The 25560-nt window shown below is 51.1% G+C and overlaps 1 protein-coding gene across 1 annotated transcript in view; it reads right to left on the bottom strand.

Moving 5' to 3' along the window:
* GRIK4 (glutamate ionotropic receptor kainate type subunit 4) overlaps positions 1 to 25560 on the bottom strand; it is a 290617-nt gene that overhangs the window by 146716 nt on the left and 118341 nt on the right. The window contains exons 3-4 of the mRNA XM_021696357.1: positions 14287 to 14384; positions 9652 to 9817 (exon numbers count right to left, since the gene is read on the bottom strand). Of these exons, the coding sequence (XP_021552032.1) occupies positions 9652 to 9817; positions 14287 to 14384 (264 nt within the window). The remainder of the gene's footprint in view (positions 1 to 9651; positions 9818 to 14286; positions 14385 to 25560) is intronic.

The following is a 25560-nucleotide window of genomic DNA, read 5'->3' on the forward strand; positions in this document are numbered from 1 at the left end:
CCCTAATCTGAGAACCAAGAATAACCGCAGCCAGCTCCCAGGACCATGTTGATGATTAAATGAAGTAATACATGAAGTGCTTAGGCTGGTGCCTCGCCCATCACAAATGCCCACAAATGTTACATCTAGCTCTACGAGAGCCAGGCCTTTGTTTTCCTCGAAGATGGTGGACAGCAGTTCCCTCAAGATCACAAGGCCCAGGAAACAGTTCTCACAAAAACCCTTTGAACTCCTCAGAGCATGGTGGCTGCATTAAGACAAGGTATTATTATGATTATAAGAGGACAGGCTTTGAACTGCACTCCCACAGGCAACAATGCAGGCCCCGAACAAAACGAAAATATGGGATTGTGAGCGAAGGCCTCTCCCCTGCTCCCCCCAGCTAGCTGCTGTCTAGGAGCAGGGGTGGGAGGAGGTTTTCCAGAATGATGCCACTGAGACACAAGGGTCTTAATCCAGCTTTGCCTCTGACAAGGCAGGTGAGGAAGAGGGTGGGGGTGGTGGGTGAGGGGTGGGGTCTCCTGGGAAGAGGCGGTCTCCACTCCAGTGGAAAGAAAAGTACAGGCATTTGCTCCCAAAAGCAACGACAAGAGTTACGTTTATTGATTCCTTATTGTGTTCCAGATAATGAGCTAAATATTCCACATGGCTTGTCTAAGTCCTCACAACAATCCTACAACGCATTTTAATCTCACACACAGAGGGGAACATGCGACAGGGAGATGAGCAGCTCCCTGACATGGTTCTGCACATGGAAGGCAAGGGAACGGATGGCTTTCTAACCCAAGACCCCCGTGCTCCAGTTCCTGCCCCAGCTACAGGATAGTCACTGCAGGGATGTCTTCAAAGTGACCCCAGACACCTCCCCGCACAGGTTCCTCACCCTCCTGAACTTTGAGTGATGTGGGAAACAAAGGCAGAAGAGAAATTATTAAATTTACTTACTACCTAGAGCCCACTGCCAAGTCCTTGAAACAGGCAGAGTGACCTTCCTCTAGGGACTCAACTACCTTGATGTTGACACTTTGCTAAGGGCAAAAGGCAATCCTAGTCTGACCCGCTCCCCTCCCCCGCTGACCCCCAAGAGCCTGTGAGTCTACTTTAACATATAAAAATTCCTTTAGAAATTTCCTTTATCTCTAAACCCCCAAGAAACATGTTAGCAATCACCCCCCTCCAAGCATATGGCCCATCGATCTACATCTGAAGGGTCTCATGACTAAGGTTTTATTAGACGGTAATAAATGACCTTTTCCTGACAACAGCTAGCCCCTTCAAGGTCCTGGAAACCTTGCTCCCAAATTCCTTAGAGACTTACGCTATCCCTAACTGCCTCCCAACTTGAAAGTATACAATTAGCCACTCCTCATGACCCCCGTGCAGCTCTTCCTGCCCACGGGTCCTGTCCCCGTGCTTTGATAAAACCACCTTTTTGCACCAAAGACTCTCAAGAATTCATTCTTGGCTGTCGGCTTTGAACTCTAACGTCTTTCCTACATCATTGAAGATGAAAAGGTGAGAGAGAGGGCTCTGAAGGGCATCGCAGCCACCTCCCTTGATTTGCAGAGATGCTAAGGCTTGCCTTGTCACACAAGGATACCGCTGGGACCAGGATTCTACTTTCTCATCTCCAGCCAGCCCTGCTCCCATGAGACCAGACGCCCCTCAGGACACAAGCAGCAAGGGCCGCAGGCACAGAGCCTAGGAGGGGCCTGGGGGCGTGCATCTCTGGACTTGGGGAGAAAAACCCACACTGGGTGTGTTTTCTAACAAGGAAAAGGTAGCAGGGTGGAGCCCAGGGGCCTGGCACGATAAAGACAGGAGCTCTGGGAGGGTCCTGCCAACCCCCATCCTCCGGTCATGGGTCCCAATAAGGTGGTCTGGGAAGCTGGCGGCCGCAGCCGGGAGGGGATAACCCTGGGAGGGGCTGTCATTCAAGAGCCTTCAGAGCCCACTGGTCTCTCCTTCCTTCCCCCACAGGACCTCAAAGGAGACTTGTAAATCTCACCCCTCTATCTGTGCCCCCTGCAGCCCCTCCCCACTGCCCCGATCAGGAGGGGCAATGATGCTGCTCAGGCACTTCCTGCCAACCCTGATTTGCAGAAGATCTGGATTCAAGCTCAGGGTCAGCCCTCCCCAGCTGTGTGACCTTGAGAAGTCATCTAACCTCTCAGAGGCTCCATTCTTCATCTGTAAAATGGGATAACTCACAGAGATGCTATGTGGAAGCATGCTAGGAACTGGGACTTATGGCTTCAGACTTCCTCCTCCTGCATTTACTCATCCCCACAACAGCTCAATGGGCAGGTGTGCCTCGCCGAGGCAGAACAAAAAGGGACCAAAGTACAAGCCTGTTCAACTGACACTGTGTGCGCCCTAAGTGCCAGGCCCTGGGCCGCCAAGACATCAGCAGAGAAGGTGGATCAGATACAGACCCTGCCCTCTGGGAGCTTAGAGTGTAGGGACTTGCAACTAAGTCTACGACAAAGTTCAAATCAAACCCATATTTTGTTTAATGGCCTAAATCATCTGGGTTTCCATGGGGGCAGCCTCATTTAGGTCTATATGTAAAATGGAGAGAATATCCACAGCGTCTTCCTCAGAGACAGCCTTCCTTTTTCACGAAAAGCAAAATCCGACTTGCATAAAGGTCGGAGAACCTGACCCCAAAGACACTGTGAGAAGGTCAGGGGGGGCCACAGGAGCTGGTGTTCCTGGAGTGCTGGCCATCTCTTCGGCTCAAGAAAAGATCTGCCAGGGCGTGCTATGGGGGAAGGAGAACTGCAGCCGGAGGGGCGAGGGAGGGGTGGCCGAGGACAATGCCACAGGTCCCGGAACGCGTAGCAGGGAGAGTCACTAGAGCCTGGCTGGGAAAGAGGCCAAATCCCCTGGGATCCTTCAGAGGGGCAGTGAAGTTCAGCGGGACGAGACAGGGAAGCTTGGAGGATGGCAGGATTAGGCACAGCATGGAGATGCCTGGCCAAGGCAGCCCAGGGACCGTTCATCCCTGTAAAATTGGCAGGTGCCCTGCGCTCCCAGGGAAGAACCTCCCAGATGTCAGATAAATTGGGGCCCCTGCTCCGATCAATGCCCGGTGTACCCCATTTGACTGACCTGTGGGGTGCTCTGCTGCCCTTTAAACAAGGAAACAGCATCCCCATCATATCCAGCATACTCTCTTGCGTGTGCTGAAAGGTAGGGTGGGGATGGGGAGGGGAGAAGGGCAGCGAGTCCTCGGGGCGGGGGGTGGGGGGAAGTGTGCATGCCACCCAGGATCTCCTATCTGTCACCCCTTTCCCAGCCTGGACCGCACCTGGAGCAGCAAACAGCACAGTGTGGAAGGTGTGTCCCCAGGTGAGTCCCAGCTCTAGGGCTGCTGGGATTGGCTGGTGGGGGCAACTCCCTCCACCCCTCTGCCCCTCAGTGACCTTATCTGTGAAGTAAGGACAACTACTACCGCACCGGGTTAGTACAAAGAGACCAAGGAAGCAGGACAATGTCTGTCTCCTAGAAGATGCTTCACAAATCTGCTTTCTGTTCACCCCCTCCCCTACCCACTCACATCCTAACTGTCCTTCCCCCATCTCCTCCTCTTACCAGGGTTATTATCCCTTCCACAAAATACAGTCCTTGGTTATAAACCATGCAAAATACGTGGTAGCACATATGCATGCATATATACATTATAGGAAATACATAAACATGAAGTATTTCATGGTGTTGGATAGGAATTCCCATTTCAAACTCTCCTGCACATGCCCAGTGTGAGGCAGGGTGCATGGCGCTTGCTGGGGAGCTGAACTAGACACTGAGGCTGTGGGGGAAGGGCAAGACCCTACATCCTAACAGAGTAGGGGATCAGCAGTACCAGGTGGGGAATGGACACCACGTCACTTGAGGAGCAGCTGAAGGAAGGGGGTGCCTGGCTTGAGGAAGAGTGGGAAGGACCATCATGAGACAGACCTGCTCCTGGCAGCCTCAAGGACTACACCCCAGAACAAAGGGTAGATGGAGGTCATGGGGAGACAGACTTAGCTCTGTTCAAGCTGCCTGACGATGCAGTGGCAGAGAGCTCCCTGTCACTGGAGGTAGTTAAGGAAAGACTGAAGCCCCTCGTGCTGACTGTCAGAGACTGAATTAAGCCAGTTGGATGGAAAGTTGGACTAGAATGACATTGGTGTTTTTTCAGTGCAGGGATTCTCTAGTTCTACGAATCAGAAAGGGATCCCTTTTTAAGCTAGGCAGTGGAAGGAATTTGCAGAAGGGAAAGTGTGGGTTAGTGACGTTAAGAACATTAGGAGTTTCTGCGTGCAGCGTAGAATTTTCCAAACGTCATTCTCCTCACCTCTACCTGTTCAACAGAACTAAGGGATTTACCAAAGGCAGCTACCACCAGAGGGGTTAAAAGCTGCTCTCTTCCCATCTCCCCCTCTGCCGCCACCCCAGCCCTCCTGTCCTGCGGGGCCCTGGGCCCAGTAGCAGGTCTGCCTGCCAAGTCCAAGGCTGAGAGGGACCTGGGGAACCTATTAGTCACTCAGGATGCAACAGGATGGATCGATGAGAGCCTCAGCAGGCCGGCTGTTCTGGGAAGCAGGAGGGGGGCTGGTTTCTGCAATGGGAAGGCAGGGGGCCAGGTGGGGCCGGAGCAGGACGGAGAAGCCGTGAAAGGCACAGCTGGGTTGGACACGGCCGTGGGACAAGGACACAGATACCTGAGCGATGGGTCTGCGGGCGACCGAGAGGACCCTTGTGTCAAAAAATAAGAATAAACACCCATTTCAACTGGCATCCGCCCTCTCCACGGGCTGATTCCCCTGGCGGCGGGCTCTGCTTCTGGAAAATGCTAATACTCCAGGGAGGGACGGCACTTTCAAATCTTGCGGGAGGCAGGGATGTAATACTGACCTCAGGGGACAATGGCCAGGATTTAGGGAGATGACATGGTTCACCATGGTGACCACACTGCCCTACACCTGATAAGGCTTCATTTCCCTTCCCCCTGCCAGGCCGCATGCCTCAGGGTGTGTGGTTTTGAGACCTTTTCCACGAGCCAATTCTGATGGGGAGATGGGAATGAGAATCCAAGGAGTGGCCAGTGGGGAAGTTTAAGGGCTTGAATGATGCCCTGCACCGGCTTCTTGGTTCTGTCTCATCCCACAGCTGGGCTTGGCCCTGGGAACAGGCTGGGGAGGCCAGACCACAGGAGCCGGAGGAGACAGAGAGGGGATGGGGGAGAAGGGGAGGCTTCCTGCTCGCAGGAGACTGTGCTCTGCCTTGCTTGGCCCTGCAGACTGTCCTCTTCTCTGATGGAAAGGGTGGGCGTGGGAAGAAGCTGGCTTCTGCACTCCCACCACCTCCTAACGTCGGGGTATGTCTCCAGCTTGGGCCTCAGCTAGTGGGGGCTCAGCAGATGTCCCTGCCCTGAGCAGTCTTCCAGGTTTCCTCAGTTCCTTCACATAAAATTGATTTAACACCCCCAGGGCTCTGGGAGGGCAGGTGCTCCTGGGTGGGGAGGTGTAGTCACAGATCGTAGAGCTAGGAAACCCGTGACAGGCCAAGACTCAAACCAGACCTCCTGATTCTGACTTCCGGCCTCTGATTCCTCACTTGAGTTGACATGGCAAGGCCTCAAACCAGCCATAAAATAGGAAAAAATGGCCCCTCCCTTCTGTCTCTTCCACAGCGTTCAGAGAAGCAGGGAGAGGAGGTAACAAGAACCATGGGTGTTGAAAATAGACTTAATCTCTCTTTTTCTCATGCAGAGAACAGGAATGTTTACAGAGTCTATCTTAGATGGTTATCGTGAGGTTCAAATGGGATAATTTCAAAAGCCTGAGCAGAGTGCCGGGTACATAGTAAGTGTTCAATAAATGGCCAATTTTGTAACACTAGAAGTATAAGGCCTCCCACAGCGTGTGCCTCCTGGGGCTGGTATGGGAAAGGTCTGCTAGTGTCCCACTATTTTCACAAGGGGCTCTGAATATCACCCCTACTCTCCCATCCTCCACCCCCTGTTGCCACAACCAGGATCACAGGATAAAGTAAATAAATGTTTATTATGTTCTGGGCCCAGATTCCTTCGACCCAAATACCCTGAAAAGCAGTATTATTCCCACTTTATGCAGGAGGGGACTAAGGCTCAGGGAGGTACAGTGATCCGCTTGACATCACACAGCTCATGAGTGGTGGAGCAGCTTGGTTTGACTCCAAAGACGGTTCTCTTTTTACTGCACCATTCTGCACTACTCTCCAGCTATTCTTCCTCCCCAGGATCAGAGTCTGTTCCTCTCCAACAACCTGGACAGAGTTTAGCAAACACAGGGACGGTATAAGGACAGAGCTGAACTCTGGTCATTCTGCTCCAGGTCCTGACCTGGCATTGTTCAAAAGGGATCCAAGGAAGCAAGGAAAGAAAAACTCACATGTGCCTCTTGTTGCCCAGGTGTGGACACTCTGTCATACTCTTTGTGTATCTCGTCCTATTTAATCCCCTTGGCCATCCTGCAAGGGAGGCATCATCATTCCCACTTTATAGAGAAGAAAACAGGAAGCTGGAGAGTACCTAAGTTACTTTCCCAAGGTCACAGAGGTGGTAAATGGAAAGCAGAAGGACACATAGCCACAAAAAGGACATTAAAATACTTAGAAACACCAAGGCAAACATAAAAAAAATTTTAGTTTGCACAAAGATACCAGGAAAATATCCAGCATGCTGTACTTGTGACAAGGAATCGAAGGCTCTGCGTCCATCCTGAGAGTCTCAAAAGGTAACCTTGTGGCAAGGCTGGGTGATCTCACCAAAGGGCCTTCAAGGGCCATGGTGGGGAACTCCAACTCTCCTTGGAAACCCCCAATGGCCGAGTCCCCTATGCTTGATGGTGATGACCAGTACAGCATGCCTGGACCCCACACCACATCTCCCTCCATGCCCCAGCCTCATTAGAATGAGGCACTTGCAGATGTCCTGATTTTTTCCCCATTAAAGAAAAATAACATAAAACACAATACAACTCTCCTTGGTCCAAAACCTGCTTATTAAAACTCTACTTTTGGAAAGAAAGAAAAAAAGTGGTGTGATTCCCTGTGGAATGGTCTCTGTTATGCCTAATTTTGACGGCTGGTAAATAGAATTAGTTGCTTGTTTCTAATTCAACATGCAGCGTCTCTTGGCCCTGTATTAATAAGAAAGATGGAAGAGTGTCTTCTTCCCAGCTCTGAGCTGCATTTCCCTTCAGTCCCTGATTTCTTCATCCTTTGATTAGATTTTAATCCTCTTTGCCCTTGAACTTCTCCTGCTCTGCCCTACCTTCCTTCCCTGGGCCCTGGTATTTGGGGCCGGAGTCACTTGGCAGCCTCAGTGGATGAGTTCTTCAAGAAGAGGCAGTACTGTGTGGTTGATGAGTCCTGCCTGGGCTGTGGCCTGGTCCCTCTGGCTTCTCAGGCAGGCTCATCCTCTTCAGGACCATGTCTGTGCTCAGCCATCCTGCACCCTTCTCGAGGGAGCAAGGGGACACACTGTTCTAGAGAGATCTCTGCCCTTCGAAGGACACCGGACCTGCCAGGCAGAGCCTGCCCTGAGCCGCTGTTCTGGGGTTGTCTGTGCGGACCAGAGGGTAGGAGGGCCCATGGAGGAAGAAATCCCAAGTCAAAGGACCTGAATTAGAGTCTTGGTTTGCCATGTACCAGCTGTGTGACCTCAAGCAAGGCCCTTAACATCTCCAAGACTCTATTTTCTTGGCTCTAGAATGACTAGGGAGGAGGGAGATAAAATGGGAAAACGTATGCGAAAGTGCTTTGCCATCTGCAAGGAATTATATGAATGTCAAGGAAGGTCATGATTCTAAGGGAAAGAGCCCTGGCCTAGGAGGCAGAGACCTCAGTGCGCAGTCGATGCTCAGCAAACAGGAAGAGCTGAAGCGGAGAGAGCAGGGCTCACCCTACGAGCAAGAGGGACTGTGGCTTGACACAAGAAGGAACTTCCCATCAGGTTGGTGAGACACTGGACCTCGCAGGAGGAAGGCAGCAGGAGAATCTTTGCCAGGAGAGAGTTATGGCCTGTCCTCTGTCTCTTAACATTCCCGCTGTACACATGGGGCCCACCAGTTGAGTCCTGCCTGAATGGGCAGGTGGCCGAAATTTCCAGGGAGAGAATCCTTGGTTTGGTTCCACCATACAGTGGTTGGAAGATGCCACAGGAGGAGGGCCACCTGGTGGAATGCCATGTTCCCCAACAACATTGTATCAAATACTAGCATCCCGTGGCCTTTTCAATCAGTATCCTTTTGGGACTTATGGTCCATCCTATTTGGAAGAGACGAGGTAAACAGTTGTTTTGGCCAGAGGACAACTCAGCGTATCCATGGTAATGTGTGATGTGGATCTCCGTGAGGGTGAAACAGAGTGAAGTGTTTATCCAAACACTTCTCCTTTTTATTTTTTATTTCAGCCACAAAACACTTAACATCTAAAGCAGTGCTGTCCAGTAGAACTCTCTCTGATGATGGAAATGTTCCGTGTCTGCACTGATTTTGAGTTTGATTCAACTTTGACATGGGGAACTCCAACACCTCCGAACCCACTGGGTCATTGTGATAATTAAATAAGCTATATAAAAAGTACACATAGTTGGCGCTCAGTTACTCTTTTTCTTGGGTAGCACCGAGTAAATCTTAAATCTGTGTTTATGCAAATAAGGGAATTGAATGCACATCACAGGGAGGCAGTTGGGTGCAAATGCCTCGTAAAGAAGGTGGTTTTGACCCTTGACTGGGAGGGGGCTGTTGTTTACAGATGCTGGAGCGATTCCAGGGCGGAGAAAGGACTTAGGTGGGGAGAGCAGTTCTAAGAACCCATATAAACAGGAGCCCTGACGGGGAGGACGTTCGTCGGCCAGCCCACCCGGACCTGCAGGCGAGCTGCACAGGATACAGATGTATGGGGCTCGGGTACAGGGCCCCAGAGGCAGGCAGTGCCCAGCACCTGCCTGACCACATGTGGGTGCACAGCTGTCGCCGGGAGCATGCAGATGCACAGATTTGCTAGAAAGTGCTGGCTCAAATTAGCTAAATCTCATAAACACTAAATTTACGTTACAAATTGTCTGAGAGTCAGATAAACCGTATTTCTAAAACCTGCATTTGCAAAAAAATGCTTTATCAGGCATTGCCCTTGGACCTTGTTCCATCAGCAAAATCCGCTCTCCAGGGGAAGAAGCTCTTCAGCCCATCAAATACAAAATGCATCCAATTTTATATTTTCCCTCTCTCTCTCTTTTTGTAGCTCCTTCACAATGAGGCTGAAAATGTGGGAATTGAGTTTGCAGATGCAAAAAGGCTGAGAGGTTGGCCAGTCTCCCTGTAACCCAGTTCTCTCTGTTCCACCCATGCCTGGGAAAGGGTGTTTCTGGACTGCTTGCACGCGCACTCTCTCTCTCTCTCTCTCACACACACACACACACACACACACGCACGCACACACACACAGGCAAACAGCCAAGGACACGTGGGAATGCCTTTAGTGGCTGATCATCACCCCCGCCATCTGAGGGAGCCCTCCCCTTCCTGGCGGATCCGCGGCCAAGGCCAAAGCCGCCAGGGTGAAATCCACAAACAAGTGGGGACGCCTGGGGCAGAGCGGCGGGGGAAAGCTTACATTCTGCTTTGGCACAGATGAGGCAGGCGGTGGTACAGTTGAAGAAGTTCAGGATCCCAGCGACAGCCACGCTGATGTCCGTGTTGCTGGGGTGGAGGTTCAGGGTTGTGAATCGCTGGAACTGGAACTTGATAAACTCCTCGGGGGCCACTTTGAAATGAGGGACCTGGGAGGAGGAGCAAAAACAGGCAGCAGGGAGGATCCAGAATGAATGCAAAGGAGAGCAGGCACGAGGAAGGCGAGGCTGTGGACGGCGGGTTCTTCTAGGTAAGACCTTTGCCACACTCCCGTGGAGATGGAGCTTGCGGGACTCAGGACACCCACGCCCCAGGAGGAAGACAAGATGACGTCCTGGACGATGCTTAAAATAGGAACACCCAGGATGAGTACCCCTCTGGCCAGAGACCTGTATAAATGTGCTCTGGACCTTGGTGCTGGGGTCTGTGGCCCCAAGGGGGCAAAATCATGGTCTTTATTCTCAGAGCAACTGCCCACTGCTAGGCAGCCAGACAAAAGGGTCTCGAAGCCATAATCCTTATGATATTTTATTGGTAGTTAATAAATCAGAGCAGAGGCGGTAAAAAGACAAAAACACTGCCCTGGGGACTAAGAAAGGAGCCCCATCAGCCCAGCCTGGTCGACAAGTGTGTACAAACCAGCTCCCAGCAAACTTCCTGTGTGACAGCCTGGGATGGGTTCCTCCGCAGACATGCACACGGAGTGGGGAGCACCACAGGCTGAGAAGCCGTCCAGAGAGCCTCCAAGCGGAGCCAGGTAAATAAAAACGTGATCTGGTTTCATTAGGACAGTGTCAGCTTCCCTCTGTATCTATTACTGACATTTCCAGGAGGCATTGTCCCCACCTCCTGCCTCTCTTCTCCAGGGAAGAGATATTAACAGGCCCAGATGCTGCTGTATTGGTAGCTTAAGCTATTGGGGAGGTAATAGGAGAGTTAAAGCATAATAAGCTGCCATCCACCTTGATTTTACTTTGTCACCCTCATCCCTGGTACCCAGAGCCAGGAGAGCTACTTGGTGCTTCTACCGGAGATGGACTCAGGAAACCTCAACTCATGCCCTCCCTTAGGACCAGCATGCTACGGGAGGGCCAAGTCACAGTGAGCATGGGTTTTGAATGATGTTAAAGCAAGTAAGATTGAGGGTAGAGAGCAGGAAGAACTTCCTGGTGGTGAGTTCACTGGCTCCTAGAGTGGGTTATTTATTTATTTATTTATTTTTAAAAGATTTTATTTACTTATTTGACAGAGAGAGAGACACAGCGAGAGAGGGAACGCAAGCAGGGGGAGTGGGAGAGGGAGAAGCAGGCTTCCCGCTGAGCGGGGAGCCCGATGCGGGGCTCGATCCCAGGACCCTGGGATCATAACCTGAGCCGAAGGCAGACGCTTGACGACTGAGCCACCCAGGCGCCCCTAGAGTGGGTTATTTAGAAATGACTGCAGAAATTGTCTTGGCTGGGGCTGGCCCAGAGTCTGGGAGGATGCTGAATGGTGTCTGTAGGATTCTGCTCCCTTGTCCTGTTAAGATTCTGGGAGAGCTCAGCCAGAGACCGGAGCTCCTTTGAGACTGAGGGAAGGGAAGGGAAAGATTTAGCAGAAACTAGGAAGAAAATTCCTGAATCCAGCTAGGATTAGCCCTTGAACCACAGAGAGACTGAAAAATGCAGACCTGGAGAGAGCCTAGTGAGTTATGAGAGAAGACTCAGAAGAGGGAGGTTGATCTGAGGAGTGTCATAAAGGGTCTTTCTTCCCAGCTTGTATTTTGCACTCCATACAATCTGTCTAAAAAGAATAACCAATGCACCTTGAAAGGAAAAACAGGTCACAAAGGGGCAAGATGGAGGCCAAGGCCAGGCAGGGGCAGGGGGGCAGGGTGGCCAGGCTGGCTGGCTTACACATTTGAGCATCTCTGACCCAGGCCCTCCGTGTGTGGCCATCCGGCCTACAGGGTTCCAGCTAACTTACCCCCAACAGAATGGACCTGTAGAAATACCCTTCAAGCCACAGACCCTAGAGATGGATCAGGAAAGATACTCAGGAAAATGAAGGACAAATGGGTTTTACAGGTCATAGACTCGGGTTTGCATCTAGGTTCTGCTGTATGATTTGGGGCCAACTGCTGAACCTGTCTATGCTTCCTTAGGACGGATATGCTAATGGGTGCTTTGTGGCTCTTTGGGAGGATGAAATGAGAGCCTGCATACGAAGGGCATTATAGCTCAGGACCTAAAATGTTACAAGTGTTCCAGCAATGCCGTCTCACCTTTCCTTCCCCCTTTCTCCCCAAATCTAGGGGCTCCTGGAAAAGCTCTTGAGGCTGTCCTTGCAGGGGGGTGAGGGATGAGGGACCCCTCCAGGAAGCGGAGTTGGTGGGAAGTTTCCAGCACAGCCTGCCATCTTGAAGGCTGCTGCAGAATCAGCGAGCTGCTCTGATGGGCCCAGGCAGGGATGGCCCAGGCGGATCCTGCTGATGCTCTCTAGGACAAAGATCAATCCATAATTGATTTGCAATTGCAAATGCATCCCAGCAAGTCACTGTGGAGGTGTGTGGGGAAGGAGAGGTGAGGCAGAACGCAGCCAGCCACAGGCCAAAGAGCTGTTAGCGGCATTTAAAGGAATGAACTCCTTGGTGAGAACTCCATTCCTTTTCCCTGGAGTGGAGGGGAATCAGTGTGAGCCAGTTCAGCCTCATATAATATGAAAAGAAATGCATAATCTGAACAGAGAGGAGAGGTTGCTCTGGAAGGGACATGACTAGACAAAGGAGGGGTAACCGGCTGGCCGTTCCCAGGGCAGCACGACCTGGCTGGCTGGTCACTGGCACAGAGGCCAAAGTGGCAGCGTAGGGGAGATGGTTGTAAATCAGGGTCTCTGCCTCTGGCCTGAAATGCCAAACAGGGTTAAGGGAAACATGTCACTGAAGCCCACAAGGAGGCCGTTCTGGAGTGGGGGTTGGGAGGGTAACCGTAAGGAACAGTGAGGCAGTGTGATGGGAGGCAGGGAGGGAGGAGAAAAGAGGAAATGGGTAGCTGAAGTCTTGGCAACCTCACTTGGTGAAGATCCCAGTGACTGGTGCTGGAATAACAGCCTGCCACAGATCTGAGCTGCTACTTGGAGCATGGCAAGAAAGATTTAAATTAAACATCAGCTCTAACTTTGTGGGGCCAGGGCCTCTGAGATATGGGTGGATGGAGAGGATACAGTAGGGGCAGAAGCTCCTTTTTTGCCCTGGGATGGGTCAAGAGTCATCTTTCAGGACATCTGAGGGTGTAGGGATGCGGAGCTCTCAACAGAGACCTGGCCCGGGGCAAAAAGGCTCAGGGGGCTTAGTCTACAGGGCAGTGGCCCAGCCCTGGGGCAGCAAAACCAACCACAGGACTGGGGTAGGGCAGCCCAACACTTTAAAGTGCAGGTCATGATGCTGAGAGTGGGTTCATGAAATAGGGAAGATAACTATTTTGCCCCAAGCGACAGGGACTCGCCAAGCCTACTGATCATAAAAAGAAGTGGTGATATCAAGGGGGTAGGTTCCAGAGGGTGTGCGGTAGAGACAGCTTGCTGAGGAGGTGTCTGTCCTACAGTGGGTTTTCTCCTATGTCTAGAATCAGATCCTCCCAAAGCTAACGTTTCTGGAAGGCTGAGCCTCCAGGCCCCAGGAGGTGCAAGATTGATCCTTCCTTCCTCTGTCCCTCTGGCCTGCCCCTTCCCTGGCTCCTGACCTTGTGTCCCCTACCACCAAGCTCCATCCGTTCTCAAGAACCCGGCTAGAAGGCCATTGAGGCCAGAGAGAGGCTGAGCGGATATTTGCCACCGTTTCCCAGGGATTTTTGTGAAGGGGCAGACAGATTCTAGGAGAAGCTAGGAAGGATTCCAGCAATGAGCTAAGCAAAAACAAACTTTTGACTTTGTTTTCTCCAGGGCAAGAGGAAGGAGAGAGCTGATGGAACAGGGAGCAGGCTATTACTCAGAAACTCATCCCCGACTATCTTTATCCCCCATGGAGCTGGTGCCAAAGGAAATGAACTCAACACTGAAACTAGAGAGGCTCCAAGTCCAGGTGACACCTGAGGAAGAATTCACTGACTGAAGAAGTAAACACTGGAATTGGTGAATGGGGTAGAAAATGAAAGAAAACTTTTTTCTAGAGAATTTATAAGACAGAGGTTTCCAACTTTATTTTAGCAATAAAATGTAGAAGTGCCTCCTCCCAAAGGCATTCTTCGCCAGAATCCCGATATCTAAACGGATAGTCACGAAGCAGCTCCTGGGGAGCTCAGACTCCCGCCCTCTCGGTGCCTCCCGGACTACTACCTACCACAGCCTCTCCCTCTACCCACCTCTAACAAGGGGCCCCCTGGGGACTCAAAGACCCAGAGGAGCTCAGTTTGAAAATCCTGTTTTGACACCTCTCCTCTGTGTCTCCTCCACCCAAGCCACCTGGGAAAAATAAATGCCCAACAAAGGACCACTTCTTTTCAATGTTGTGATGTTGTTGTTATTGGTAACACCAACCAGGCCCAAATAGGCTCTTCCAGACCTCGAGAATCCGTGATATTTTTGGGCCCGGGGCACGGGTTGCCAGCCCGCAGATGGTCCCCCAACCTGGTAGAGCACTCACCTCCTTCTCCCCACAGATGTTGCTGATGATGGAGCTGGAGGCCGGGCTGGAGGAGGGTCCCAGGACAGCGACCACCCCCTTGGGGAGGATCTGACACACTGCAGTCAGCAACAGGACCAAGGGTGGGCAGCAGGAAAGGAAAAAAGGCACTCATCAGGTAGGATGTGGTCTGGGTGCCCTGCCTGGGTTTCAGGCTCAAGTCTAACCTTCACCTGCTGGATCCTCACCTTCCACCCCGCCCTCCTCACTCCCTTCCCCTTCACACGCTTCCAAACCCAGTGCCTCTCCTTTTCTGGACTATGGGACTCCAGGACAGTTTTATTGGAGTTTATGGATGGTATTAAATGAGGAAATGACCCAGGTTATGACAACATACGGCCACAGCCAACAGGGTGTATAAATTTTCTTGGCTGTCACTGAAGGACAGAGGCTAATGGCGGAAACCTGCAGACGCCATCCCGCCAGGCCTGCAGTGTGGGTGTTGGGAGGTACGGCTAGGCATGGCTGCCACAGGGGCTGAGGGCCCCGCTCACGGAGCAGTCACCCACCGTGCAATCTATTAGCCTATCAAATATAAAGAGGAAGGGGAAGAAGAAAGGCAGACAAGCAGAGGGAGGAGGGTGGTGAGGATGATACAGACAAGAGAGGAGAAATCAGACTCAGCTAAAGCCAAAAAGGAGTAGGAGAGACATAAGAAGAAAAAGAAAATGAGAGGCACAAAAAAGAGAGTGAGAGGCAAGAAGGGGGTCTCATGTCTCAATGCCACCCTCTGCCCCTCCTGTTCACCTAGACCTCTGCACACTGCCCCTGCTTCCCTGAGTGTCTTGGGCTTCCCTGTGGAGAATGAGCCCTTCCTTCCTCTACTCTGGACACTCTCCTGTCAAAGAGCACCTCGAATGTCTCCTCCTTACACCTTCCCCGGCTCCTTTATGTGGAATTAATCTTCCCCAGGGCTCCTGAGGCCCCTGGTATGTCCCTCTGTACTAAGACACTTGTAAATGTGCCTATTTCAGCTTGTTGCTTAGATGTCTTTCTGCTCCCACTAGATTTCAAACCCCATCAGGGCAGGAGCTAAGCCATCCTTCTCTCTAAAGCCCCACTTCTCACCTCCTCAGTGGCCAGTGCATGTTATTCTAGTTGCCCAGTTCATATTCATTGAACGAATGAACGGATGGGTGGGCTATGTGGTCAGAAGAAGAGAGAATCTCAGATTTTAAAACACGAGCGACCAAGAAAGGAAAGACGGGAGAAGGAGATGACAGACAGAACTTGAGATAATTCTCAGGACACACACTGTGATATCAGAACCCAAGAGTTGCCCCCTGGAATATGCACTGAGTTTCCCTGACACGCTGTAAGGCATGCTTCCCTGCAAAACTCAAAGCTTGCCTCTGGACACCTTTTCTTCCTACTCACGTCAAGAGTCAGGCTGAGCCATTTCTCAGGTCAGTAAACTGAGGTTGAGGGATCAGTGCAAGGTTCCTCGCTGAGTCGGCTACAAAGCCACCCCTGCTATCTAGATGTTCTTTCCCCCAGGGTAGGGCCCTAACCATTGGCCCACATGGCCACGTGATCGCCCTCATGGGGTACAGGCAGCGGGGAGAACGTCAGATCCAAATCCTAGCGTTGACCACGCAAACCACAGATGTATACCAAGGATCTCAGCTGCCCAAGAGAGCCTGGGTACCAGAGGGGGGCCCGTCTGTACTGTGTCAGGACCATTCCCAGTGACAAAGTAACAGCGGGCAGGCTCCATCTCTGAAGAGGAGATGAATTAATATACCCAGAGTGCTTAGAATGGCCCTGACCTGCCACACGGCCTCATTATGCCCACTGCACCACACGAGCTGGATATTTCTCATAATCTGATTGGGCCGTCATGCTTCTAGGAAGAAGATGCAGTATTTGTCCCTCTTTACAGATGGGGAAACTGAGGCTTAGAACATCGACAGAACTTGTTCAAGACCACAGGTAATAAATGCCAGAGCTGGGCTTGAACTCAGAGATCCACTGGGCACCAAAGCCCTGAACCACTCCACTTCACCCCACTCAGCTCCGCAAGCTCCCAGCGGAAGACACCTGTGACTTTTCCTTGGCTTCCCTCATTGAATCCACTCACTATAACCCATCAGTGGCCGGGTTCTGACCCCTTGACCTGCTTGCCCACCGTCCCCTCCTTTCTACTCCCATTGTGACTGTTCAAAGTCAGCTCCTTTTTCCACCTGCCTCTTCAGGGGTTTCTCTGTCTCCAGAACTCTTCATTTCCAATCCATTCTCCAGACTGTGAGACAAATTATAATCCTAAAACACAGGTGTGTGTGTGCTGCTGCAGGGCACAAAGAGTGTCTTATTTACCTCTGTGCTCTCCATACCCAGCACGGGGCCCGACTCAGAGTTATGTGCTCAATAAATAGCTGGTGAACCACACAGAAGCCTGCTCAACATTTTCCGTGGGAAATTGGAAATAAGCTAAGGGTCCAATTATAAGGGAATATTTACCTAAAAGTGTGGGTCATATACCCACATGAAATATTGTTTAGGTATTTAAAATGCTTATAAACAGTTTATAAGAGTATTAAAAATATTTATGAAATAATATTAAGAGAAAGAAGGAGGATATAAAATTATACGTAGAGGTATAGGAAGGCTACAGCTAAGCAAATACAAAAACCAGGTATGAGCTCAGGAATGAAGGGAAGATGTTATAAAAGCCTGTGTTTACTGAGTCCTAATTATGGCCCATTCTAGCGCTCTGTACGAATGGACTTATTTAATTCTCAGAATGACCCGATGAGACAGGAACTATTATTTCCTTTTACGGAGGAGAAAACAGGACAAAAAGGCTGAAGGTCAGAGTCAGGATTCACACCCTCAATCCCTGGGCCCTGGGTCAGCACGCTCACCACCGTACCACGCAGCCTCCCGTGGTTCACGGGGCTTAACTGGACGTTCATGGGGACTGCTGACACTGTATGACTCTCTTCCCCTTTTTTTTCCCCTTCACTTTCTATAATGAGCACGTATTCCTTTCATAACATGTCATTATAAAATACAGACTGTCATAAGAAAAGTTTCTTCTGAGGAGCAAGTAAAATCCAATTGTATGTGATCTCCTCAAGATACTACCTTTCCACACCTTTCTCCCATTGTGCTCTCGGCTACTTCACGCCAGCTTACCCGGAGCATGCTTCCTATTTTCCTACTCAAGCCTGTTCCCAAGTAGTTCTCCCTGACCAGACCAGGGATTCTTAACCTGCTGCCTCAGATCTGGGGTGGAAGTCAGTGGTCTATGAACACCTTGGGGGGGGGGGGGCGGAAATGACATCACTATTTTTTCTCCTAACTGAACTCTGGCATTTCCTTCAATTTTGAACATAGGCAATAAACCACAGTATCTTAACAGTACCTCTGACTTTGTCACCAACAAACATCACAAATGTTTTCCGGTCACCCTGAAGTGCTACAGATTATCCTAAGAGATCATTTATATTATTATTTCAAAATTAGACTAGCAGTTGGACATGTTGCTAGGCTTGGCTATTTAGTACATTAATAAAGAAACACATTTTTAATATATCATTATAAAATATATTATAAAATATATTATAAAATATAAAATATATATTATAGAATATATCATTATAAAAATATTATAACTGCATTTCCATATAGCTGGTTTTCTTGGTCATCCTATCTGTTTTATTTTATTCATTTAAAAACACTTTTCTGTGGGGCACCTGGGTGTCTCAGTCGCGTGAGTGGCCGACTCTTGGTTTTGGCTCAGGTCATGATCTCAGGGAGTCTGCCTGAGATTCTCTTCCTTTCCCACTGCCCTCCCCGCTGCTCCTGAGCACGTGCTTTTTCTCTCTCAAATAAATAAATAAATCTTTAAAAAGAATAAAAACACTTTTCTGAGAAGGAGTCCATTAGCACCATTAACACTCCCACACAACCATGGTCTAGGCCCTCTCTTGCCCTTCTGCTTGACAAACTCCTACTGATCCTCCGGTGCCCAGTTCAGATCTTGCCCCTAGGCAAGAAGACACCTCCTCCTCCTTATATGCACATCACACTGTGGCTCTGAGTCAGCTCTGCACTGGAGCTGCTGAGGCCGATCAGCTTCCCTGTTCTCTGAATTCTTGGCCAGCTTCTGCCCCAAGCTGGTTCATTATGTTGGGCCTCAATAGAGAGAAGCTTCTCCTAAAAATAAATTCTTAATAGAAGGCTAAAATCCCTTATTCCCAATTCCAAAAATCCAAAAGGCTCTGAAGTTGGATGGTTTTCATCAAGCTCATTTGGTAGCAAATCTGATCTACATGGACAGATGTGAGGCTATTTATAGTATGTGAATATTTGAATATAGGTACGCATGTATTTGAATATGGGGTTCTGGCCCAGGCCCCACCTGGAGATGTTACTTAAGGTATGGTGTATGTACCACATGACTTTTCCAATATCTGGGAAGTTCTGGATTCTAGAAACATCTAGCCTTGCGGGTTTGTGGACCTGTGCCTTCCGTTCTGAGTGTCCATCTCCCATCTCCCACACTGGACCAGGAATTCCTTGAGGGCTCAGGTCACATCAATTCAGCTCTGGCTAAAAAGAATTGCTCAACAGATGTTTGCTCAACTGAATTGAAATGATGCAAAATGATCCATTCCCTATGGCCGGGGGATTTCCTGGGGTCTGGGAATTGCTCTCTCTTTCCCTAGGAGGGATGCCCTGCTCAAGACAAATGGAAACTGTTTATGAAGGGCCTCAGCTCTGAAACCTCGGGGACCCAGACTCGAGAGGCCCAGGCCATCTGCGTGAGGGCCCTGAGCAGTCTGTGGGAGGGACGGGAGGGGAGGGAGGTACACTTTACCTCTGCCTCCCAGGGAGCAGGAAAGAGAGGGAATGGGGAGACATGAGTGACATTGCCATGGCAACAAAGTTTCCCAGCCAGAGAGGCATTGGAAGACAAGGGGCAGAGAAGCTGCTGGAATAAACGACCCTGATGTGGTGTTGTAAGCAGGGAGGATTTCTTCCCCTCAAGATACCGGCTCCAGCCTGGATTCCAAGTCCTTCTCTGAGTCTTCGCAGGGAGAGGAAGGGTCTGGCTGTGATGCAGATAATACAGAGGGGTTAACCATGGGCACCACTAGGCCCTCTAGGGCAGGGGTGGCATCCTGGGGGGGGGGGCAGGGTCCTCTTCACTTACAGCACGGCACTTCCGGGGAGCTACTCAGTGACTCCCCGAGCCCATGCAGGCAACGGGCCTGGCCATCGGGAGCTGACAATGAGGTGGACGAGAGGGGGCTGGGAGAACCCAGAGTCCTTCCCATCAAAACATGTCACGATGCTGAAGCCAAGTGGGGCGGGAGGGCAAGGTCTCTCCCTGTGGGTCTGGTGGTGCTGCACACTCAGCACAAAGGGAAGCCCGGACTGCCCCAGCGCAAAGCAAACAACGGCCTCGATCCACCTGGAAGAACCACACCTGTGCCAGAGCCTGCAGGAGCATGCTCCATCTCGACCCCCGCCCAAGAGCGCACAGTGGGCCGAATGGGAGGGCCTTGCTGGTCCCCGAGCCGAGGAGGGGGGCGCGTGAGGGCGAGAGTGCCAGGCTCTGCGTCGTCATGCCCCACGGTGGGGCTCTCCCTGGTCAGAGAACGCAGAACTGTCATCAGCTCCCCCTCACCCATGGCCTCAGCCCAGTCCCAAACCACCACGAGAGTAGCACCTACCAGGGGCATCCCGTGTGCCAAGCACCAGGGAGGAGTTACTCTATGAATTCCTCTTCTACTACTGCTGCAATGTAAAATGTATCAAGAGTTCACCCTATATTGGGCACTGCTCCAAGTCTTACAAGGGCATCATCTCATTTAATCCTCAAAAAACCAGGGTTCCTGGGTGGCTCAGTCGGTTAAGTACCTGCCTTCAGCTCAGGTCATGATCCCAGGGTCCTGGGATTGAGTCCCGCATTGGGCTCCCTGCTCCGCGGAAAGTCTGCTTCTCCCTCTGCCCCTCCCCATTGCTCATGCTCGATCTCGATCTCTGTCTCATAAATAAATAAATAAAGATCTTTAAAAAAAAAAGTCCTTGGGCGCCTGGGTGGCTCAGTTGGTTAAGCGACTGCCTTCGGCTCAGGTCATGATCCCGGAGTCCCTGGATCAAGTCCCGCATTGGGCTCCCTGCTCGGCAGGGAGTCTGCTTCTCCCTCTGACCCTCCCCCCTCTCATGTGCTCTCTCTCTCATTCTCTCTCTCTCAAATAAATAAATAAATAATCTTAAAAAAAAAAAAAGTCCTTAAGAAACCTCTTGAAGGGGAGCATGGGTGGCTCAGTCTGTTAAGCGTCTGCCTTCGGCTCAGGTCATGCATGATTCCAGCGTCCTGGGGTCCTGGGATTGAGCCTGAGCCCCGGGGCTCCGTGCTCATCGGGGAGCCTGCTTCTGCTTCTGCTTCTCCTTCTCCCCCTGCTCATGCTCCCTCTCTCACTCTCTCAAATAAATAAAATCTTTAAAAAAATAACCTCGGGGCGCCTGGGTGGCTCAGTCGTTAAGCGTCTGCCTTCGGCTCGGGTCATGATCCCAGGGTCCTGGGATCGAGCCCTGCATCGGGCTCCTTGCGCTGCGGGAAGCCTGCTTCTCCCTCTCACACTCCCCCTGCTTGTGTTCCCTCTCTCTCTGTCAAGTAAATGAATAAAATCTTTAAAAAATAAATAAATAAATAAATAAATAAATAAATAACCTCTTGAAGTAAGAACTGTTATTCTTCTCATTTTACAGATGAGGAATCTGAGGCACAGAAGATAAGCCCGAGGTGCTGGTAGAGCCAGGACTGGGATCCTGGTGTGTCCAACTCCAGAACCTGATCCCTATCCTACACTGCTCTCTAAGCCGGGCCCTCACCACTGCCCCACAGAAACTCTCTGCTCCAGCCACGCCCATCTGTCACAGTTGCTTCCTCCCCTGAGCCCTTGCTCACGCTCCTATACGGTCTGCATGGGTGCCCGCTTCCCTTCTCTCTGCCCACCAAACATTCCACAGTCCCGCCCAAAGGCCTTACCTGACCCCTGGCTACACCTCAGACCTATTTCCGACCGCCCTCTGCCCGTGTCTGAGCCACACAGCAGAACTACTGAACTTCACGTCACTCTTCGGATGTTTGGGTTTTAACCGCCTCCTGGAAAAGACTATGAGCCTCAGTTTCCCCATCTGATCCCCAACCATGAGGAGGTCAGACCAGATGATTTCTAAGCACTGCACTTCAATGCGTTTCTGAGTCCATATTCTGCACACGTGACATGGGGAGTTCAGAGAGTGGGGAGTAAGGAATGTTTGTTGAATGACTCATCACTATACGTGTGACTTTCTCTGGTGGCTTCTCACTTTTTCCCCTTGTGCTGCCTTGGATTTGTTCTATTGAACTGATGGAGGGATGCTCGCCCTCTCTTACTAGAGGTGGCTCCCAATCACCAGAGGTCACTCCCATGAAGCCTGTGAGAAGCTCGGGGAGCTCGGGCAGGAGGAGCAAGCTCACAGCGGGAACACCACACGCCGGGCCCCTGTCCAAGCACACAGGGGCCACATGGGGCCGATAACCCGCACGCCTTGGGGTTTCCAGGGGAAACAGTGTGGACAGCTGATAGCACGCTTGGGCTCACAGAGACAAACCACAGCAGAGGCGGGGGGCTAGACTGCTTCTAGCTCTGCAGTAGATTAAACTTCGAACTGGCTCTGGCAGCAGCAGGTGCCTGCGGGTGTTTGGATGATAAGGGGGTGGGCACTCTGTTAAGTTCCAATTCGGCAGCCGCGGGAGACACGCTGATCTATGGAAGAGAGGGGGCAAGGCCTGCGGGAACCTCCCTGCACAAGAAAGGCTGAGGTGGACATAAGATACAGACGCTGGGGAAGGAAAGGGCCAGGCGGGAGGGGGATGACCTCATGGGTCTTGTTTAGCCCTCTTATTTCAGATCGGTGGAGCTGCATGGAGGGAGTCAAACATCAAGAAGCCTGGGGCGATGATGAAGGGGCAGGGAGGTGAAGGGAACCCGACTTGGGTTTGAGGAAGCCCTATGGGTGACCTTTGCTTTACATAAACCCACTATATGAACATCTAAGTGAACCAGGTACAGCAGGAGGTGATTTTCGTACTAGTAACTTTCCAGTGTCCAGGGTTGTTATTAATGATGCCCCGGCTGGTACTTCCCACCTCCCAGCCTCGTTTTGAATCATCAGATGAGGAGGTGGAACTCGGGACGCCGGCATCTTCAGTTTCTTTACACTTTGCAATCTTGGATTCTTGAAATAGTCATTGTTCCCCTTGACGGATACTCCCATCCCGAACATGATTCATGAAACCGCAATTTGTACAGAGCTTTTAGAAACTCACCTATTGCTGCAAGTCGGTACTACTATCCATTGTTGGAATGTTACCGCCCCAATTTAGAGCAGAGCCTCAGCTCCCCACAACCAAGAACGTCACTGCTAGGGTCTCTTTCGCCCCCTGGGAGCAGAGTGTCTGGCCAGGGGTGACAGGTGTGAGGTTGGGGGCACTGTTCAGGGCTCCAGACTGACTCAGATAGTTTTTTTTTTTTTAAAGATTTTATTTATTTATTTGAGACAGAGAGAATGAGAGAGAGAGCATGAGAGGGGGGAGGGTCAGAGAGAGAAGCAGACTCCCCGCTGAGCAGGGAGCCCGATGCGGGACTCGATCCCGGGACTCCAGGATCATGACCTGAGCCGAAGGCAGTCGCTTAGCCAACTGAGCCACCCAGGCGCCCCTGACTCAGATAGTTTTAAGTTAATAATGCAAATTAGCCCTGGACCCCTAGCCTGGGGAAAACACAGCCCGTGATGCGGCAGCTGGCTTTGGGTGGCCCACGGCAACTTCCAAAGGCTCAACACTGTCAGAGGCATCGAGCCCAGAAAACTGGAAAGAGAAAGGCAATGTCCAGTTACGATGGATGCCCCGGGAGGTGTGCTGACATTAAGACGGGCCCCTTGGGAGGAGCTAGTAGATGGTGTTGCTGCGTAGGGATGGCTGAACTTTGAACAGAGGAGAGAGGCAGATGATGGTAAGAGGGGAAGGAAGCCTGCTCAGAGGAGGGGGTGAGAGCCAACAGTGAAGTCCACAGCAGCCGCTTCCTGAATGCCAGTTACACGCCCGAAGCTAGGCACTGCACCACCACTGTCCCGTGCTGCACTCCGAATGACCCCAGCAGGCGACATCACCATCACCCTCATTTTACCAACGCAGAAACTGTAGTGCAAAAGGGTCAGCATCCTGTCCACAGTCACATAGCTAGTAAACAGTAGAGCCAGGATTTAAAGCTGGCCAGTCTGATTCTAAAACCCATGTTCTTGCTCTTTATAACACAGAGGCCCCAAAGTAGGCTTCACAGAGCTATGGTCCCTCCTTGATCCGGGGACCCTGTCTCCCTCCTATCTCCTTCCCCCAACACTGTCACTGAAATCCAGTCCCTGTCTGGCTGTAGCCCACAGCACTAACCCACCACCCGTTCTCGCCCTTACTTTGGGAGGGAAATAGCTGGGCTGGAACCTTCCTATGAACTATCTGGGTGGTGTTTAAAATCCATTGTGGGGGAAGAGCTCTGGCTTCAGATGAAAGGCCTTTGGGGTAGAAAGATCCAGAAGCCCTGTTTCTAACAAATGCTAATCATGCCTCAAACACATTGAAATGTAAAAGCTGAACCAAGGGTTACTAGCTAATACAATACCTGACGCCTAAAAGAAGGGCATGAAAAAGATGCCCCAAAGCTCTCTAACGTGGAATAAAAATATCAGTTTCTTTTATTCCCCTGATTCATCTGGCTTAATATTTTAGAAGTATTGACTTTAAGAAGCCAGGCTGCACGGGTCACAGGGAGAGGAAATTTGCATGTGCTAATGACCCCCATCCACGATGCGCAATCTGTGCTCTCCCCTTCGCCACGGAAGCCCTGAAGAACCAAAGGGAAGGCAGGAGGCCTTGGCTTTTGGAAGAATGCTCTACAGCGCTACCTAGGAATCTGGATCCTTGTCAGAGACCTGTCCTCCTAGACAAGGAACCACTACAGACCGGGCTAGGAGATTCACAAGACATTGTCACTGGTATTTCTGATTTCATTCGGAAGATGGCGGGGAAATTGGAATCTTACTTTCATCGGAATGTTACCGCCCCAACTTAGAGCAGAGCCTCAGCTCCCCACAACCAAGAACGTCACGTGCTAGAATTTCATCTCTCGGCCAGCGAGGATTTCTAGCTGCTCCTTGCTGAATCCCCACTGCCTAGAACAGAATACAGCTGGTGCTCACTACATATGTGTTGCCTGGCCGACTGAATAAGCAAGTGGTTATTTCAGGCACCTGTGTCTTCCTCCCTTCCCCCATCGGGAGGAATCCGTGTCCACAGATCCTGCTGGTCTCGCCAGTCCTGTTCTGAGGGCACGAACCCACCCTTGGTCCCTAAGCCTGGACGCTCTCTCCACGGGTAGTTATTAGGTCCATCTGGCCAACACCTGTGACTGCTAAGATTGGCCACAGCAAGATGAGCTGGACCCATCAGATCCTCTACCTTGTAAATTCAAACCAAGAGACGCTGAGCGAAGCTGTCACTGACGTACACACTGAGGAGAGAGTGTGAGCCACCTGACGGCAGGGACTGTGTCTACCTTGTTCTCTGCACCGTTCCCAAAGCTTGCTATTCTGTATCACGCCTGAAAGAGACTAAATGCTCAATAAAAGTTGCCTGAATAGAGAAAGAGTAAATTGGGCCTGTGTGGCCCCCTATGGGACAGGTGCATGATGAATGAGCCAGGGAAATCGATAAGCCAGGGAGGGAAGAGCACAGCTTCGATGCTCTAAGAGCCTTAAAGGCAACAGAGACAGAGCTGCTGTCTTCCTCCCTTCCTGCTCTCTCTGGATCCATAGGACACCCCACCTACTGCACTTGGGCCAGTGGGATGTGTCTCTTCTCTCAAACTACTAATGGCCCAGATTGGAGCACTGCTGAGCCCCCCCTCCCCCAGAAGACCAGCTGTCTCAATATATACCTGAGCAAGCTGTTCTTTTGTTTTTGTCTGTTTTTGCCACTGAATGTAACCAAAGGTTGAAATGGGTGACAAAGGGAGGAGATGAGGCGAAGTCTTAGGGAAGAGACATTGTCGCCTCTCCGGGCTGAGGGGCTCCTCTCCTCTCCTTCCCTCTGCACCGGGGTTATTCATCACCAGCTTGGCTCTGAGCCACCGGCCCACTGACTGGGAAGCTCAGCCTGGAAAGTTGTCAAGGTAACAC

Source organism: Neomonachus schauinslandi, chromosome 11 (assembly GCF_002201575.2).
Source record: "Neomonachus schauinslandi chromosome 11, ASM220157v2, whole genome shotgun sequence".
NCBI classification, from domain to species: Eukaryota; Metazoa; Chordata; class Mammalia; order Carnivora; family Phocidae; genus Neomonachus; species Neomonachus schauinslandi.